General features: G+C 45.3%; 1 protein-coding gene across 2 annotated transcripts in view; it reads left to right on the top strand.

Annotated features, from left to right (window-relative positions):
* RAB3C (RAB3C, member RAS oncogene family) overlaps positions 1 to 20524 on the top strand; it is a 360060-nt gene that overhangs the window by 216824 nt on the left and 122712 nt on the right. For both annotated transcript variants that reach the window (XM_085631449.1, XM_085631442.1), the window contains exon 3: positions 17329 to 17447. In XM_085631449.1, coding sequence (XP_085487575.1) covers positions 17329 to 17447 — 119 coding nt within the window. The remainder of the gene's footprint in view (positions 1 to 17328; positions 17448 to 20524) is intronic.

A 20524-nucleotide genomic window follows, 5' to 3' on the forward strand; every position in this document is an offset into this window, starting at 1 on the left:
TACATACCCGTGAGGGTCTCAAGGCGCTGGGGGGGAAGGGGGTGCTGCTATTGATCGAAGAGCCAGGTCTTGAGGAGTCTTCTGAAGGCCAGTAGGTCTTGGGTCTGCCGTAGGTTTGTGGGGAGGGTGTTCCAGGTCTTGGCAGCGAGGTGGGTGAAGGATCTGCCGCCGCCGGTCGTTCTTCGGATGCGGGGGACTGTGGCGAGGGCGAGGTCGGCGGAGCGGAGCTGGCAGGTGGGGGTGTAGAAGCTGAGGCGTCTGTTGAGGTATGCTGGGCCTGTCTTGTGGAGAGCTTTGTGTGCGGTGGATGAGGAGCTTGAAGGTTATCCTCTGGTTGACGGGGGGCCAGTGCAGGTCTCTCAGGTGGGGTGTGATGTGGCTGCAGCGGGGTATGTCGAGTATCAGACGTACTGAGGCGTTCTGGATGCGTTGCAGTCGTCCCAGGAGCTTGGCCGACGTTCTTGCGTAGAGGGCGTTTCCGTAGTCCAGTCTGGACACTTGAGACGACTATATGCAATATCCATTCCAACTACATAAACCAAATGCCAAAACATTAGAATACAGATGTCTTTAGGACAGTGTTTGGAATCGATGCAGTGTGTGGGCATTCATAACTTCCGTAAACAAACCTCACCATACATTTCATTGGAATCTGGCGAGCAGCCAAGTGCAATCAGACTGCTGCAATTTTCATGCCCATCACTGGCTGCTACTGCGATCTGTCCCTGGGGAGCGTGGAGCAGCTGATTGCCAATGTGATGCAAATGTGTGCCTGCCTAATAGCAAAGAAATAAAATATGTCCAGTTTATTTCTGTCAAGCCTTCATTGTGAATCATGGCTTCAGTCACTAAATAATGTTGGAATGTATATTATCCTGAGCAGGCAGAGATATTTAAAGCTTAAGTAGACTGTATTTTTTCACAATAAAAATACTGTCAGATGCAGATGGAGTGCAAGCCATTGGACAAATAAGGTAAACGTAAAAACAAAAATGGAAAGCTCTAGTTCAGTTCAAAATTCTATAACCATTTACCAAGCAATTTCAAATGACTAGCGCAGAATTCAGCAGCAAAAAGAGTTTTTTAATGAAAAATGTCTACCAGGCTGCAGCAGCGCACTAAGATTATTGGGACGCGCACATCCAGAGTGTACGTACAGCCTGGTGCAGCTTCGGTCACGGCAGTTACCTGGGAAGATGCACTCTGGTTCCCTCTGGTGATGTTTGAAGCCATTCAACCTGGAACTCTGGTTTCCTAAAGAAAGTCTGGCTTTTGCAGGGGTGGCTCCTCCGTTGGAGCGGAGGAGCGTCGCCCCACTTAAACCACGCCCCTCCCAAACCCCCAGAAGTGAAAAATAAAATGGTAATTTATTACCATTTTATTTTTCATGCGTCCCGAACAGAGCGTCAGGACGGGGGTGGGGCCGCTGCTGAGTGACAGCAGCAGGGAGGAGGGTGGGCTGGCTGTCCAATGTTTAATGTGCTCATGTCTTTTTGGATGGCCATCTTGCGACAGCCAGCAACACATGCGCACTTTAAACATCTCCGGGTCAGGGTAGAGCAAGCTAATGCCTCCAAAGCACTGTGGAGGTTTATGCTTTTTCAGGCTGGTCAACAAGTGGCGAATAGCCAGCACTTCACCGATGGACAATGCGTGCCATGCAAGGCTGTCACTCAATCAGCAGAACACAGTGAAAAAACCACACACAGGCTCTCAACTTCAGATTTGCAGAACTACAGCCTTTAGGTCCTCTTATGTCATACAGCTACTAAGCATTCTCAGGGTCTCAAGCCTTTCACCGAAGGCAAGCAGGGCAAAACAGCAGGCAGGTCTACCCCAGTAGTCCCAGGGATAGGATATGGAGATGGCTAGTATTCTAGTTTCAGTCCAGCTGGACCTCTGGCCATAGATTACTGATGTTCTCTCTTTGGGTATCAGGAGAGACTTTTAGAACTGGCACAAAGCTCAGTGGGTTTGAGGAACGCAGTACATTAAGTACAGAAAGACGTGCGGAAGCCACCGCTTCCATGTCCGGCCAACACTTGATCCTCCAGACCACTCCAGACCGTATTTACGCATCCGGGGAATGACAAGGATTGCTGACTCTCTGAAGTATAAACCCATGCGGCCCATATTTTGCAATGTTTGAGTAAGAAGCCTTTGGCCTTATAGACAGGAATTACCAAGCTCATACAACAATCTACCCCAAGTTTCCACTGTTCTAAAGGCGAAGGGGCCCTGCCTTTCCGGGCCCTGTTGAGATGTTGTTTCGCTGCCACCAGACCAAGCCACAACAGGGCCCTGCGATATCTTTCATCATTTAGCCCCTCTGTAATATGCAACAGAACCAATGTGGGATCCCGGTGTAGTACTCAACCCAGCACACATTCCAGGTAGGACAATACCCCCAACCAGAAGGGAGCCAGTCCCTCACATGGCCAAACCGTGTGGAGAAAGCCACCCCATACTGATCGGCAACAACGGCAGGTGGGTGTGGCCACCTCTCCCATTTTCCATAGATGCTCCCGGGTATAGTAGACTCTGTGCTAGTATCTCTGCTGTATTTGGTGGAACTGCAAGGCGATCATCGTCTCACGATGGGAGGTGCAAGCCTCCCTCCAGTCATCGGTAGTCAGTTGTCTCAAGTCAACTACCCAAGTTTCTATCAGTCGGCCAAAGTAGTCTGGTTTGCTAACAACTAAGGTCCTACACACTCGGGAAATTTTGTGATCTCACGTAGTTCTTCCATGATGATCTTAACCTCAATTGGGCTACAATCCAGAATATCCAAGAACCCCTTATTGTAGGGGGTGAGGGCGTGCCTTAGTTGCACATAGCGTAAGATTTGCCAACAGTGTAAGTCGTATTCCGCCAGGAGCTCCCAGAAGGATTTAATTGAGGAATCTGACAGGACATCCCTCAATTTGGAGAAGCATATAGTGTTCAATGGCTTTAAGCCTTCTAAAATCGTGGCCTGTAGCAGTTACAATGTGTAAAGTATTTATGCAGTACTTAAACAGAAAAAAAATGAAAACACAACGCAAGAAAAATCCCCAAATCCCACACCAATTTAGGCAAATAGAGTACCTCACAGGAAGCAAGATCTTGGCGCACACTAGCCCGTTCGCAGCCCCAAAGAGCCCAGAAACTTTGCAGCTTCTCCTTTTCCTCACTGGGGCTCAACTAATATCAACCAAGTGTCCAGTAACTGGGAGGCACCTATTGGGGATCACTAACTCACTCCAGCAGGGGCAGCAGGGGTCAGGCAAGCCCAGTTGCAGGTCCAGTGCAGCAGGTCAGCTGGGCAGTTTAAAGGAGGCCTCGGGAGTTTGTTATGTTCCTGTAGCTCTGAACAGGAGGTCTGTCAGTTGAACCTTGGCATCACTCTGCCTGGGATGAAGATTGCAGGTCTAGTCCAACTTCTCAGTTAACAGGACAGACCTTCTGTGGTATCCACAGTTTCAGGAGTGTACTGAAAAGTGGATATGAGAGTCCTAATTGTATACCTGGTGCCAGCTTTCAAGTGGAAGAAACCTCTGGAGTACCTCCTATAAAAGTGTCTGGAACTTCCTGCCTCCCTGCCCTGGTCTCAGGATGTCTAGGGACACAAAAGGGTAGCGTAAAGTCACTTGTGTGAGGGCTGAGGCTGCTGCTTTGAATTGCAAGTGGAACTGTGCACACCTCTGCCTGGATGGACCATCTTGCCAATACCCAGTCCCCCAATTGTGTAGCTCTTTGAGTGGAATACACAAAGGCCAACTGCCAACTTCACCTAGTCATGTGACCTAGGAACAGGCTGCAGGCACCAATTGCTTAGTACAAGAAAATGCCCACTTTCAAAAATTGGCATTTTCAGAATTGTGACTTAAAATATGACTGTAAAAAGAAAAACGTTATGAAGATATAGCTCCACCAAAGCAGATGTTTACACTATTTTGGTTGCCGGAAACTGATAAGAGAAGATGATGAGGAACAAGCATTGGTAAATGCGTGGAAATACGCTACAGCCAATAGAAATGGAGGAAAGGTAAGTGGCATGCACAGGAACCAATGAGAAGCCAGGAAAAAGAGGAGGCAGGATGTAAGCCCCTTTTAAGCTTATATAAAACAATACATTTCTCAAGTACAGTGCAAGCGCTATGCAGGTGGAACCTAAACTTGACATGACAGGTCAATAAATGCATCTACCTGGGATCTTTCCGCTCAGTGCAGCTCTCTGAAGTGGAATTAAAAATAGATTTGAAATAGATGTTACTGGATTCGATTTTAAAGTCAATACGAAGTTTATGGGTTTAGGATGATCAACACATTTAAGAAGAGCAAATTAGTGTTGTACATATGGTAAATCTGTCCTACATTTTCATTTATATTGGTATGGAGAACTTGAATTATGATTTATCTAGATTTATAACCACTAAGTTGCAAAAGTGTAAGTGTTGATGGCTGTGGCACAAACATATGCAAAATACCAGACTGCCTATTAGAAACGGATTGTTTGCAAACTGGCAAAATTCATGCCCTTGGTACTTCTATCAATGTCTTTCCTGCCTTTTGGGCATCATTTTAACACCAACATGCCTTTGTATGTGCATACGGTGAATCCTAATTAATGTGAGGGAAGAAATGCAGTGACTAAGACGTATTGTAGTTTAGGAAAGTCGTATTAGGAGACTTTAGTTGATTGGGCACATATGAACATCTCCATTCAGTAATAGAAGAGATGATCTGTAGTGACTACTTTGAAGGGGGGGAGGCATCCGTCTTCATTGAATGATAAACACAATTCATATTAAAGATATTTTGCACTATGACATTTTGGGTAAATTGCTCATTGGGGTCCCATAAAGACCAGATCTGGCAAGGCAATGCTGTTCATCCGGCTTTTAGAAGGAACGGGTGTCTTACAAATAGCTTCTTCTGGGGGTTGGACAGACAATCTAATGCATTTGGATATGAAACCTCCTGGTGCAGGAGAACAAAGACTTGCCTCTTCAAGCTGAGTAAAGCGGTGAGTAGAGGCATAGGAGGTCCACAAGGGTGTATGGAAGACTAGTTGTGGGGCATTAATGCGAATCATCTCCCGGAACCATGGGGGAGTTTGACTGACAAAAGGCATTCAATTAAATGAATATATTATTAACCACAATTAAGCTCCTCCTAGTCAAAGAGTGAGTAATAAAGGCTTCGAATGATATGTATTCAAGGACGTGTTAACAACCGCAGTGGAAAATGTGTTTACTTGCCAACTTGTTGCAGAGAATCACAGTGATTTTTGGAAACATTTAAGCACTAAACAGTATCTCTCCAAACCATGAGGAGATTCTGCTGATTTTGAGAGTACTCATGAAACATTTCCTACAGAATTAGTCATAATCAGAATTAATCCCACATCACCCGTGGGTCAATTAATTCTTTAGTAATTTGATCTGTGTGCCGGTTGTGTGATTTTGTAATATATTACAATCAGTACTTATCAGGTTTGTCCAATAAATACAAGGCATGATACATGTTAAATCTACTCTTTGGTTGCCTGAATTTCAAGAATAAATTATTTAGCAGTAATGAGAATAAGCTCTGGCAAACCGCTTAGTCTAGCATTAGCTGCTAGGCGTTTGGCTTTTGTAAGTGCTTGTTTTTTAATGTTTTTGTAAAACCTTCTTTTTGAGCATGTTACCGGTCCCTCACCAATCTAAAAAAATGGCTAAATGGAAAAATAGTTTGGGTGATTCAAAAAGTAGTCATTTCCTTAGTAGTCCCTGATACTGGAGGGAATTACTTTGTGGAAATTCAGAATCCTATTACTTACAGTAAAGTTATCCAGTGGCTGAAGTGGGCTGATCCATTACCCTATGCTGTATGATGTAGTTGTCAGAAGAAAAATGTAAATGACATAATAACAGACCAATGGATATCGACCGCTGATGAAAACTCCTATGAGTAGCTCCATTATACACATCATTTTAGTAAAATTAAACAGTCTTGGCTAATGGTAACTGAACCCATGCACTCAGCAGGACACACCCTCGACCCCCTCTTCACAAAAGGAAGCTCCATCACCTTCAGCCACACAACCAAACTCCCATGGACTGAACACCATTGCGTCCACTTCACCTTCAGAACACCAACCATCCACAGGCACCAGCACCTGTTCCCACGAAGAAACTGGTCCAGACTCACCAATGACCAACTCACCTCCTCACTCAGCAGCTCACCCCCAACCAGCGCCGAAAACGACGACCCCAACACCGCAGCCTAAACCCTGCACAGATGGATCTCCGACAGTGCCAACACCATAGTACCCTCAAAACAACAACACCCACGTCAAGAAAGCCAGCTGGTTCACCACCGAACTTCGAGAGTCCAGATGCACTTGCCGCCGCCTCGAAAAGACCTGGAGGAACACCAAATCCAAGAAAACACACAACAACTTCAAAGCCACTACCAACGCCCACCACCAACTCATCAGAAAAAGTAGAAGAAAAGCGATCGAAGACAGAATCTCCATGCACGCACACAATAGCAAAGAACTCTTCAACATCATCAAGGAGTTCGCCCAACCCACCAGCGAGGCAACTGACATTCCTCCCTCACAAGACCTCTGCGACAGACTGAGCACCTTCTTTCACCACAAAATCCAAAGCATCTACGACAATTTCAACGAAAACAACCAACACACGGAACCCCCACCAACCATCCCCGACAAACTGAAACCAGCCATGGACAGCTGGACAGCCCTCACCACCGAAGACACACTGAAAACGATGAAGTCAATCCACTCAGGGGCCCCCACAGACCCCTGCCCCCACCACATCTTCAACAGAGCCGCCGACACCATCGCACCCATGCACTGCCACACCATTAACCGCTCCCTGATGACCGCCTCGTTCTCTGACGACTGGAAACACGCTGAGATCAACCCCCTCCTAAAGAAACCCTCGACTGACCAACCGAGCTCAAAAACTACAGACCCATCTCCCTGCTCCCGTTCATGGTGAAAGTAATCGAGAAAGCCGTCAACAGCCAACTCACCACTTTCATTGAAGAGCATAACATCCTCGACTCCTCCCAATCCGGCTTCAGAAAAATCCACAGCACGGAAACCGCCCTCCTCGCCGCAACAGACAACATCTGCACCCTACTGGAAAAAGGAGAAACAGAATGTCCTCATCCTCCTCGACCTCTCAGCGGCTTTCGACACAGTCTCCCACCGCACCCTAATATGCAGACTCCACGAAGCAGGGATCCAGGACAAAGCCCTCGACTGGATCCGCTCCTTCCTCTCTGGCAGAACACAGCGGGTCATACTCCCCCCTTTCTTCTCGAGCCCTACACCAACCACCTGCGGAGTTCCTCAGCCCCACGCTCTTCAACGTCTACATGGCTCCACTCGCCCCCATTGTCAGAACCTTTGGACTCAACATTGTGTCACATGCAGACGACACCCAACTTATCCTCTCCCTATCCAACGAACCCAACACCGCCAGACACAACTTTCGAGAAGGCATGGAAGCCGTCGCCAAATGGATGAAAAACAGCTGCCTACAACTAAATACCAACAAGACAGAAGTACTCATCATGGGCCCAAACCCCGACACCTGGTGGCCCCCCACCCTTGGAAGCCACCAACCCCCACGGACCATGCACGCAACCTGGGAATCATCCTGGACTCTGAGCTCAGAATGAACCACCAGATCAACACCCTCTCGTCTGCCTGCTTCCACACCCTCCGCCTCCTACGTAAGACCTTCAAATGGATCCCCCTCGAACTCAGAAAAACTGTGCCTCATGCCCTGATCACCAGCAGACTCGACTACGGCAACGCACTCTACGCAGGAATCAACAAAAACCCCACCCGCAAACTACAGAACATCCAGAACGCCGCCGCAAGACTGATCCTCAACCTGCCAAGACACTGCCACATCTCCCAGCACCTGCGCACATTACACTGGCTCCCCATCGAGGCAAGATGCTCACCCACGCACACAAGGCCCTCCACGACACCTGAACAGCCGACTCAATTTCCACGCACCCAAAAGGACCCTATGATCAGACCAGCTCTCCTACGCCGTAGTCCCACGCGCCAGAAAAACCAGAGCAGGAGGCCGCTCCTTCTCCTTCCTCGCGGCCAAAGCCTGGAAAGCCCTTCTGCTCCACCTTAGACAGACAACCTCTCCTCCCATCTTTGCAAAACACCTCAAGACCTGGCTCTTCGGCGAACCCACCCTGATGGACAGGAACCCACACCTCCCTCCCCCAGCGCCTTGAGACCCTCACGGGTGAGTAGCACGCTCTACAAACGCCTGATTGATTGATTGATTGATTGAATGGTAGATCTAAAACTAGATAACCTCTATCAATAAGCAGTGGTGGTATAGTCATCTACTTCCAAAGTGCTCATAGAGCTAGGATTTCTTAAAACTATATTATAATGGTAACAAGATAATTATGGGAGCATTATTGCTGAAAGCATACAACAAATTAACTCTACTGTTTAGTTAGTAATAGTGTCCTTGTGATAAAACAATGCAGAAATGGTGTGCTAATTATACCAAGGTGTAGAAAAAAAAAACAGTATTTACTCAATGCACTCCACATTAACTTGAAGGGCTAAAGCCATTTTATTAACGTCTTCAATGTTGGCCTTAGTGTTGTCTTATGGAGTTCCAAATGTATGGTAATATTAGTTATGGGGTGAGGGTAAAGAAAATGGCTTATGGCGGTCATTAACACAGGAGAATGGAAATACCTTTGCCATGCTCTATGTATTCGTCCACTCACATTAAGGCATACAGATTTATTTTTTTAAATGCTATGAGGATGGCCGCAGAAAGGGAGATGGAGAAGGGCCAGGGACAAGAACTAGAAGTATGACTGACAGAGCTGAGCCGGCCTGTGGATGCCTCCTTCCGTGTTAGCATGCCTGTCAGGTGCGCCATTTTGTATTCTCCTCATATTGTCCTCAGTTGCCAGTGCAAAGTGCTGCAGTCTTTGGATGAGGTCTGCAGGGATCTATAGTTTTGGATGTCTCCAGGCTTCCTTTGGTGAGGCTGTGAAAGGTAGCAGGAGTAGAATGAGCCCCAGCACGCCAGAGGCAGAGAGAGGTGTGTCAACTGGTGAATTTCTGAACACTCGTCATTGAGTATGAATAGGCGATGCATGGTGTATGGTGCCAAGCAATATGGGAAGCAAGTTGATATAGCACTTTATAAGGACCCGAGAGAGTTTAGAAAAGGCAAACGGTGGGCAACAAAACCCCACTGCCACAAAATACAGCGACTTGCTTAGGTTATTCAAATGAAATCGAATAATAAACAAAAGGGGGGGAAGCTCATTGGGTGAAAACATGGACAGGTGCAATTTCGACCTAATTCCATAAACACAGATCAGAGAAATTTGATAAACAATAAAGATTGTCCCATACTTAGGACCCGATTTAAATGTTGGCAGAGAGTGGCAATGTAGTTCCATCCATACCAACATTATGCTCCACTCGCCCCGTTTTGATTTGGGCTGACCACAGTTTGACTACACCGGAGACTACTCTGCCTCCACTTTGGTCAAACTCCTACGATGGCCCGACAGAGTAAGGGTTATTGAAGGTTTGGCCATATGCCCATCCACCTAATTTATATAGGCAGACATATAGCAGTTTTTTAATGCCCATCCCCGCCAAGAAAAACCTGGTGGTAAGGAGCACTGAAAAGTTCTGAATGCCCCCTCGCCATGGGAGGAGACTTCCATGATGAGGGAGGCATTGTATCTTTTACTTTCACAAAGAAAATCCTACTTTGGGATTTTCTTTTTGAAAAAAAAAACTTAGTAAGTTTGCCATACGGCTCCATCATGTTGACGGAGCCGTATGGCAAAATTACAATTTAGTGCCAGTAACCGCTGGGATTGTGGTTCCCGCCAATGCTAAAAATGTCTGTTGGGCCAGCAGACATTTCTAAATTTGGCCATCAGCTCCTACGTCAGGGCAACAGAGTAATTTACTCCATCGCTTTGGTGGAGGACGAGCTGGCCGTCAGGATGTAAATGAGGCTCTTAGTTTGATTTCTAATTCCAGTAGAAACACGAAATGCAGCCCAGTTGTTATGATTCTACATCTTTGGGTGCTTAGGAGGGGAGCCTGGTGCAGATTAGCTTCATGGACAGATGCCACATGTGAATATGAGAACTTGGTGCATAGGATGCGAACGGTGCACCTGACTTGCCACTCCCCCAGTCTTCTTAATTCTGTATCATAATTCAGATAACTATGTAACACCTATTTCGTGAGGGTCCAGTTAATTTGCAGTGATGTACTGGATCGATATTCCTTTGGCTTCACTAAGTCCAGGTTTTGCTGAATAATTTAGGAAATGAGATCAAAAGGGATTTGATCATTTTTGCTAAATCTGATTAAGGGTATTAACCGAACTCTTTCACAGCCTGGTTTGTGTCAAAGTGAGATCGGATTCTTGCGCCTTTCTTGTTCCTGTTTACATAGAGAGTCATGATCTCCTGTGGCTCACCATGAGACACTGCCCACTTCTATTTACTTTCTCATACAATGAAAAGCTGAACATCACCCATGATTTCTTCTTCCACGCAAGCAACAATACCAATAACAACACAAGCTTAATTCCGTCAAACTCCATGACTACTGCCACATGCATGAAAGAAGATGGTCAGCCTTGAATTGCTGAGTTAAGAGTAAAGAATGCCCCTGGTGTCCCTGCTTTGTGAACGGGTTCTTTCTGGCTCAACACAAGCTAACACGGTGCTCGTAGCATTTAGCGTTGGACGACACAGATTTGTACCTGCCGATGGGCAGGGTTGGCAGTCATGTATCAGAACGATTGTTGTCCTGAGTGCTTGACTGCATGTGAAATTGGTATCCTGACTTTTTTGTGCCCATGGCACCACACTATTCTAGTTTGTAGGCAAAGGCAGAAGTGCAGAACCTGTTCTGTGATCCAGAGGGGTGCACCAAATGTGCCCTCATAGGGGGCTTTGGACTACTGTCTGTTCACCGGTCCATTCACCCAAAGCGATGGTGGTAGTGTACTCTGTTTTGTGAATCACTAGTATGACCAGACCTCTTTCTGTGTGTCAAGGAGAGGTGAGCCTACTGCCTTCTCTCATGTAAAGTTTCTCTGTTAAGGGGAAACCAGAACCCTGCACTGACATTCCGTGTGCATGTTGAGTGCATGTGCAGTGAGTGTGTAGCACATGATTGTGAATAATTCTCTCTGTGCGTTGAGAGATTCTCAATACTAGGAACAGTGGAATCCATTTGGATGCTGCTGGTTTAGCATGACGCAAGTTGGTGGATGGACACAGCTTCCCCAAACAGTGGAAGTATATTACATGCATACCTGTAGCTGGAGGATGGAGATCCAGACACTGAGAGGTTTTAGAAATTTAATGAGAACCTTGTTAGCAAAGGGCTACTTATTAGTTCTTTCTGAGCACTGCCATTCAGTAGATGCTAGGGGTGAGGGATGGGACATCCTTTATTGTGTTTGTCAAGGTGAGGAATTTTCTAGGCAGCCCCTGTAACTGATTACTGGTTTCAGGAAGGCGGATGACAACCGGTTGTGAGATGTCATACTCCATTGTGCCCTTGTTTTGGATTCTCAAGCTTGGAGCCATCCCGATTGCTATGCAGCAGCCAGAAAATGACATTTGAAAAGACACCACTCCAAACCGGTTCTGAAGCCTAATGCAGTTGAAACTTAGCTCAGAATCACCCACTTTGTTCCAGTTAGGGTTCTTCATGACCAAGGGAGGGAATGCTCAGTAGTGTAATCATAGGACCATCGTGTGACCAAGGGTGGTGTTTGCATGGCAGCCAGTCTCTCAGGGGTGAGGAGACATCACCTGAAGTCTACTTTCTGTTGAATGAACTGCATGGTCTGCCTACTCCATAGAGACCTGCCTGCCTGCTGAGAAATGAAAGGGGAGTGTCTGGCCCTTCCGGATGAGTAGGTGTCCAACATGTTTCCAACATGAGAAACACCCAGAGAAAGCTGACTGCCCTTGAAAGTGAGGCCAGGAGTGACCTGTGCTGTTGGAGGGTGGGGGGGGGGGCTTCTCCCGTCTTTATGAGCACCAGCACGTCATCTAGGAGCACACTGTGGTGCTGACCCTGCTGGGGGAGAGGAGATGCATTGCCTTGGATGCAGAAGCTTGATCAGCCTGGAAGGTTCCAGCTGCCAAAGAGACATCACTTCTGATTAATCGGCCGAGACATCACAATTCCTGTGCCTAAGTACCTGTCTGCACTCAGCCCTGAGGGCCACAACTGCCAGAGATGTTTTGCTGCCTTACAGGACCTGCCATACTGACTTTTCCAGAGATTCCTGTCCCAAAAGGAGGTCACTGTTGAGTCCCCCGCCATGAGAAGCTTCAGCTGCAACCTGCGGGAACGTGAACTGTGCCCGCTGTATCACTAGATCTGCTGGTAGAGTGGGACTTAGTCTGAAAGTGGGACAAGGGATTAAAAGCACGCAGAGAAATATGCTGCAAGCACTTAAGAGTTTTTACAGACTGAACTTCTGGGTTGACAGCTGTCGAACTGAGTTGCGCGTAAACCAGTGGTTTAAATAGAGGTGATCTCATGTGCCTAATTAATGTCTCAAGCTGGGAGATGCAGACCAGAATAGGTGTTGAAGCGGGGCTAGGATCCTTGACAATTGTGTGACTACAGGACTACCCTGTTCTCTGCATCCCCCAGAGACGTGTGGAGTCCTCCTAAATTGGGTTGGACATACAAGGACTAGGCACCCAGATCCGGGATAAGTATATGCAAGGGGCGGGCACGGTGGGGCAGCTTTCTGCTCCACACTAGTGAAGTCACTTTTTATCCAGGGAGGTAATATTTCTGTTTTTAGCCCTGAAGAAAGCTTTGGACCCACAGTGGCCATAGCAAAAAGGCTAAAACATGTTGGCAACACAATTATGGTCTTAGGACCACTAAATCCTTGAGAAACCCTTTTTGTGTTTTTAATATACCCGGTCACTCCAGTATTAAAGGAACACCTGGAGCTTCGGGAGGATTTTTAAATCTTTAACACCTTGGCCTATTCTTCTAAGTGCTCTCTGGAATATGGTCGAGCCGACCCTGACCTTTAGGAGTCAGGGTGAACCAGATGATGAAGCATGACACTACTAGAGTGTTTGTGGGTTACAAAACAAAAAAGGAATTGCTCCCATTCATGCTAGAAAAATCTTAGACCCCTTGAACAGAGGATTGTGCCTAGGTGATAGCCCTATCAGGTGGGATACCTTTTTGATGGTTAATTAATGTCTATGCCAGCCTCATCCTGGGGAACACCATACATTAAAGATGTCCTAAAATGGGGAGAGGGTACAGGGAGGAGGTGTGGTGCCTTACTGAAAATCATATCTGAGATTACAATCCCATAATTGTGATTCCTGGTGATCTGTTTAACATTGATTTGAGCTGTGAGATTAAAGTACCATTATTTTTAAAAAAAAAAGAATAATAATACGCACACGGTGGACAGTACATTGTTTCTGTTGGATGACTGGTGAGTTCTGAGATCTTGTCCCCCACACTACCTCCGTGAGAAGACTTGGACTGCGTGCCTTTGTTACTCTGGGAGTCAGGTGCAGAAAGGGCAGCACTTGGCTCATTTTGCAGAGTCATAGTAAGATGCATCCCCAGGACATCAGTGGCAAATGACCTCAGCCACCGCTGCAGGGCCTAGAAGCATCTGTGTGACCTGTGGCCCACTGGTATGACAAAGAACATATCAGAATCTATCCGGACACTCTTAATGAAAATCTAAGTGTATGATCTTCTCCAAACACACTATGCATAATGATGATATTATGTACATATATAACACACTCTACAAACTCAAATGTCGCACAGGATTTGACTAATAGGTTCTAGTCATTTTATCTAAGCACTTTGGGCCTTGCAACGGGTATGAAGACACCATGCGAATACCAATACAATGTGACCTATTTAGGAAGGGGGGATGGAAACCTGACATGTCTCTGATGAGATCCAAGCCTCTCCCCTGCAGGTAACGGAGAGGGCCCAGCCTGATCCCGCTCAATGTCCCATCGGCCTTTGACGAAATGAAAACATTCTCAGCTTCCATCTGAAAAGCTTGCTGAGTGGGTGAATTCCTCTTTTGGTTTCTTTCATTTCCAACTTTGCTCCATTGGCGAATATGAGGTATTGTTGTTCAGTTTCCCTTCTGCCTTCATCGCTGTCAGTACCAAACCGTGACCGCCGCTGCATTTTAACAGCTCCCTTTAGCATTTACACGGTATGACCTGTCTTTTTGTTTCTCATTGCCTTCTTCAGTTTGCCTACCTGATCTAGAGTTATTAGCCTTACATTTTACCAACAATAGCAAACTGTCTGCATGCTGGTGTCCTGGCACGGGATAGTTCCAATTCCTTATCCCCCACTGTTGCTTCAGGTCCTAAACCAGATCAACAGCTGGGAAACTGCTCTTTCATTTTGATGTCCTGTTTAGCCAAGTGGCCTGGAAGTGACACTTTAAAGGGATGTGCTGAAGGAACAGGATCTTCTCGATTCATTCATGTACCCCTTTCTCAGATGTTTTTCTTAACTACATGTGGAAGACAGTGCCATTAACAACCTTCTAACTTCTCCATCCAAACTGGTTGGGTATGTTTTATGTTTTGTAACATAACACAAGTTCATGTCCTCGGGGATTGTAGTGGTAGCAAGTAGCGCGCTACAAATACATACAAACTTACAACTGATGTAAAGAACAATAAATATCTCTGAAAATATTAGTACCATTTGTATAATATGCATCACATGGGAAAACTGTCTCTTAGAGCTGTTAACTGATAACAATAGTACCCAATGCGATGGTTCTCATTTTGCTGGTGTGGTAGATATAAAAGGCTGTCAAACCACTCACACTACAAGCTTTGATATTGAAGTTAAATGCTAGTGTCAGCATGAGGCCCCTTAATCCATTGTTCATTTTTAGGATTGTAATAAATTAAATAGGATTCTGCTGTTGTTGAACCCCCAAAACATGGGGTGCACCCAGTTATTTCCTTGGCCCTTAGGACTGTTAGTTCATCACCCCCTACCCCTTTCGAAGAAAAGGAAAACTGGCAGTTGTCTCCCATTTTTCTCTGTAACTCATTTTGATTTGGAGTGTCAGGAATCAGAGAGCCCTGTCGGAGACTCACATATACAGGAGTGATTTGCAGTTGCCTTACCCTCATCCCTGATCCCTGAAAGAAGCAGACACACTCGGTCACCGGTGTGTACAATGGTTACTTATTATATACAATCACCACAGAAACTCTGTGCATCAAAATGATGAGAACTGTCATGAATATTTCATTATAATAGTTGGGATTCTGTAATCGCTGTATAAACAGCAGTCTCTAATTTCTTTTTAACCGGCAACTTGTGACGCACCCAGTCACCGATTATAAAGAAAAGACATCAGAACTTGACTATTATATAAGTTATTATTATTACATTCAGGTTCGGACATCACCATGCTTGTTGGCAGAGCCAGCAGCGAAAGTGAAAGGCAGCCAGGTCACAGAGTATAATTGAAATGGCTGTTTAAAGCAATGAAAACTGAACATTGTTTTTCTTTCTTCTGCTCTATCTTGATAGTTTACTATGGAAAACAGTGAGAATATGTTTATATTTTGCACTCCTTAGAGAAAAGCTAGAATCTTTCTGCTTGTTTTTACACATTCTGAGCTACTGCAGAGTTTTTTTTTAACTGACTTGTATTGAATTGTATAGATATCTAACAGGTTTTTGATGTGTTTAATTTTGTACTACAGGTTTTATTTCTATTTTTCATGTTTCAAACATGCTTGCTCTTTCATATTAAAGAGCTACGGACCAAGGTGTTAAGTGGTTTATGGGAAAGGTGATGGTGTGACCATGTATTATATGGCATAAAGTGCTCCCTGTACATGATAAGGATATTGCAAGTCACCTCGGAGTTCCATAACCTTATAAAGGAACTTAGCTTTCAGCCTCGTTCCTCTATATGGTTATGGAACTCCTTGCAGTGTACAGCAGGGAGTACTTTATCCCTTATATTATTATTTCAGCAGCTATAATATTAAACAGAATGAATATTAGAAAAACTCAAAGCATCCATGCTATAAGAAATTAGATTAGGGGTTGACTATGGTGTGAGCCCTGGTCAAGCAGCAACCACACTCCTTGTCTGGGTGAAGCACAAGCCAAAGCCTACATTAACCTGTGCTCAAACTTATGGTTGCTTGGCACAGAGCAGTCAGGCTTAACCTAGAGTCAATGTGTAAAGTATTTGTGCAACACTTCAGACAGTAATAATGTAAAAAACACCGCACAGAAAAGATCCTGCATCAAGTTCGAAAAATAAAGTGATTATTAATAATTAAAACAAGCTGTCAATAAACCTTGGTTTATTCATCATAATTTGTGAATTAAGTATCATTGAGTCTTTGTCACAAGTGTAAATTATTGAAACTTACCTTCTTGCAGGAATGTTGCGGCCAGTCAATAACATAATCCTAAAAGTCAGGGCCAGACCCATTTTGATGGCTACAATTTCAAATTAAATATGTATAGTTGCATTTAGGGCCTTGTTTGGAGTCTGGCAGAGGGTGTACTCCGACCAAATCCGACCAAAGGACACGGAGTACCCTCTCTGCCAAACTGAACTTCCACCCACCAAGTATGTCAGTGGCGGAGACTACACCGCTGACATAGACCTCCGACAGCCAAACAGAGTAAAGCCCGTTGAAGGTTTTAACATTTGGCCGCCTGCCCGATGTAGAGTGGGGGTCAAATGCCTCTGTAGGGGTCAGTGAAAACTTGTAAATTACCCCATGGGAGAAGTCTCTCATGGTGAAGGGGGCTTTGTTTTTTATATTTTCAAAAAGAAAATCGCGCTTTGAGATTCTTTTGGGGGATTATAAAATAAATATTGATTGTCATGTTGATGGAACCATCCATCAAACTTCCAATGCATTGTCAAGAGCCACTGTGACAGCGGTTCCTGCCACTGCAAGAAATGTCGACTGGGCCGGTGGATATCTCTAAATTCGCCAGGCAGAGCAGTACTAAAGTAACCCTCCATGCCGACGGTACATACTGCATCCACCGAATTCTAAATGATACTCTTCGAGACGAGGGTGTTATGGTAGGATGAAACCTTGGCAAACTAGAGGCCAATTGTTTTCTGACATCTGTTATGTGTATACAATCCCATTTCCTTCAGAAAAAATGTGTTGTTTAAATTTGTTTAACCTTCAGAAAGTGTTTCTAAGAAGTAAAACGTTCTTTATTTCTTGTAGGATACTGCAGGGCAAGAAAGATATCGTACTATTACCACAGCATACTACCGTGGTGCTATGGGTTTCATTCTGATGTATGATATCACAAATGAAGAGTCATTCAATGCAGTGCAAGACTGGTGAGTAGTAACTAATATATGTGAGAAAATATTTGCTTTACATCTGCTATTCTGGAATTCAATAGTTCAAAACCACAAAGTTGTTCATACTTTGAAAAATACCATAAAAGGGTTATAATACATCTCTGTTTATATGTGTAACTAGTTAAACATATAAATTAGGTTTTCTGTATACAATGTACTCCACTCAGATTGTGTAGAATCAAGTAACCAAATTACTTACTAATGTACATGTGTCATCTGTCATTAGAAAACAGGTTGTCAATGAATGCCACAATCACATTCGAAATTTCATCCATCTTCCCAATTTTCAGAATATCTTCAGTGAAATATTATGGGTTTTAAAGCAAGAAGCAATGCACTTCCCTCTAACTAAACACTACTGAAAGTTCATGAGAATTAACATGTTTAATCAGGGGTGGGAGTTTTTTGTTTATACAAGGAAGCTTAGTGCTGCAATAAGATTTTGGAAAGAATTAGAATTTTTGGTCATCTTGATATCTTCAAGGTCCTTGCTAGGACCCTCGTTCTCTGATTGGATATCTACATTTCTGACATTTTGACTGTACTTGGAGGCCCTTTTTTAAACACATATATTTTATTGAGTTTTCAACAGTGAACGGAGGCATGAACAAATAACTGCCGCACATGTCAGACCCCAAAGGATTGTACAGTTTCTTAAGACCATCGGTTGCTTCGGACACATAGAAAAACTCTGATTTCCCTCCCCTCTTCCACAGTCTTCCATAATAACAGCAAGAACGGTACTGGTGAGCTTAGAATGTTTTTTTGTGTCCAACTGTTAATGATAAAGGTGTGAAAAGGAGGCATATGAATATTACATGGGAGATGAGGGTACTGCACTTCTGTCCCACTTGGGGGTCATGTGGTCTGCCATAATCCTGACCTATAGCTATGTGAACAAGATTATGGTATGTAATCTAGGAGGGCAAGAGAGGGTTGGGAGACCTTCTGTAGCAGGGCCCAAACAGCCTCCAAATCTCTGTGTTGATTGATCATGATCTGGGGAGTCTCCCAATAGAGTCTAGAATTGTAAGTACCAGTTTCGAAGGGGGAAGAGTATCTCTCTTCTTCCAGTTTGATGGCAGGTTCACTTCACTGTCTTCCAGACAGTTCCACTGAGACAATATATTTTCAGTTGTTGCTGGAGAAAAGGTGATTAAAAGTCCAGTAGGACAAAAGCATCATCAAAGTGAAGGGGTAGCCCAGTATGGTCTTTGTGGCAGCTAAAATCTCTTTGGTGAAAGGCTTAATGCAGTGACAGTCCCCCCATATGTCCTAGAACTCTCCCAGGATACCAAAGCCCCTTCACATACAGAATTGATATTTAATAACTCTTCTCATCTAATGAATTTGTGTGAATTTTGAAATCCTATTTTTGGCACTAAATATACCCCACTGTAAATGAAGAAAATTTGGCTTTGTAATACTTCCGGCTGGCTTCCTTCCTCTATATGTCAATCTAACTCATTTATATCAAATGCCAGCTATTGATCTCCTGTCAAATTATAAAATGCCATTTATGTGACACTTCAGATTGTTGGCCTGGAAACTGGTACTTTAAACCACATGCTCTATGAATGTCTGATTTTTTTGCCAATTTTGGTCTCATGGCTGGGATAAGATTTCTCTAATCTCCCATATTACAATTCCCCTAACCATTGAAATTGTTGTAAGTAAATCCTCCATCTTACCTCTTCCTTTACAATTTAAGGATACAGTTTTTTTAAAATGTATTAGTCTTATATGCTATTAAATGGATTACTATGCATTGGATATATGCTCCCCTTTTATCCGTACAGGTACGGTGGGATTGGATCTTATGTTTGAGGAAGGGAGTTGAATTTTCTTTTAACCTGACCAAAAAACCATCTCAATCAATCAGTTTCAATCAGTTTATTTGTAGAGCGCACCACTTACCCATAAGGGTCTCAAGGCCCTAGGGGGGGCGGAGGTGCTGCTCCTGCTCAAACAGCCAGGTATTGAGGAGTCTCCTGAAGACCAGCAGGTCCTGGGTCTGTCGTAGGCGGATGGGGAGGGTGTTCCAAGTCTTAGTGGCAAGGTGGGAAAACGATCTGCCGCCGGCGGTCGCTCGGCGGATGCGGGGGAAGCTGGCGAGGGCGAGATCAGCTGAACGGAGCTGGAGGTTCGGGGTGTAGAATTTGAGTCGTTCGTTGAGGTACGCTGGTCCAGGGTTGTGGAGTGCTTTGTGAGCGTGGGTGAGGAGCTTGAAGGTGATCCTCTTGTTGACGGGGAGCCAGTGCAGGTCCTTCAGGTGGGCTGTAATGTGGCTGTGGCGGGGGATGTCAAGGATGAGGCGTGCAGAGGCATTCTGTATGTGCTGTAGTTGTTTCTGGAGTTTGGCTGAGGTTCCTGCGTAGAGGGCGTTGCCGTAGTCTAGTCTGCTGCTGACGAGGGTCTGAGGGACTGTCCTTCTTCTGCCGGTGGAGATCCATCTGTAGATCTTGCGGAGCATGCGGAGTGTGTTGAAGCAGGAGGATGTGACGGCGTTCACTTGCTGGGTCATTGACAATGCGGAGTCCAGGATGACTCCCAGGTTGCGTGCGTGGTTAGTGGGCGTAGGTGCAGCTCTCAGTGCGGTCGGCCACCAGGAGTCGTCCCAGGCATAGGGGGTGGATCCGATGATGAGGACCTCCGTCTTGTCCGAGTTCAGTTTCAGGCGGTTGTTCGTCATCCATTCGGCGATGGCCTGCATTCCTTTGTGGAGGTTGGATTTGGTGGTGGTGGGGGCCTTGGTGAGGGAGAGGTTCAGCTGAGTGTTGTCGGCGTATGAGACGATGTTCAGGTCGTGCGATCTGGCGATGTTGGCGAGCGGTGCCATGTAGATGTTGAAGATGTCGGGCTGAGGGACGATTCTTGAGGTACGCCGCAGGTGATCTTGGTGTCTTTGCAGCTGAATGGGGGAAGGCGGACACTCTGGGTTCTACAGGTGAGGAAGGAGGTGGTCCAGTCCAGTGCTTTGTTGCGGATCCCTGCGTTGTGGAGATGTGTGCGTAGGGTGTGGCAGACGATGTCGAAAGCCGCCGAGAGGTCCA

Source organism: Triturus cristatus, chromosome 2_1 (genome assembly GCF_964204655.1).
Source record: "Triturus cristatus chromosome 2_1, aTriCri1.1, whole genome shotgun sequence".
Lineage (NCBI taxonomy): Eukaryota > Metazoa > Chordata > Amphibia > Caudata > Salamandridae > Triturus > Triturus cristatus.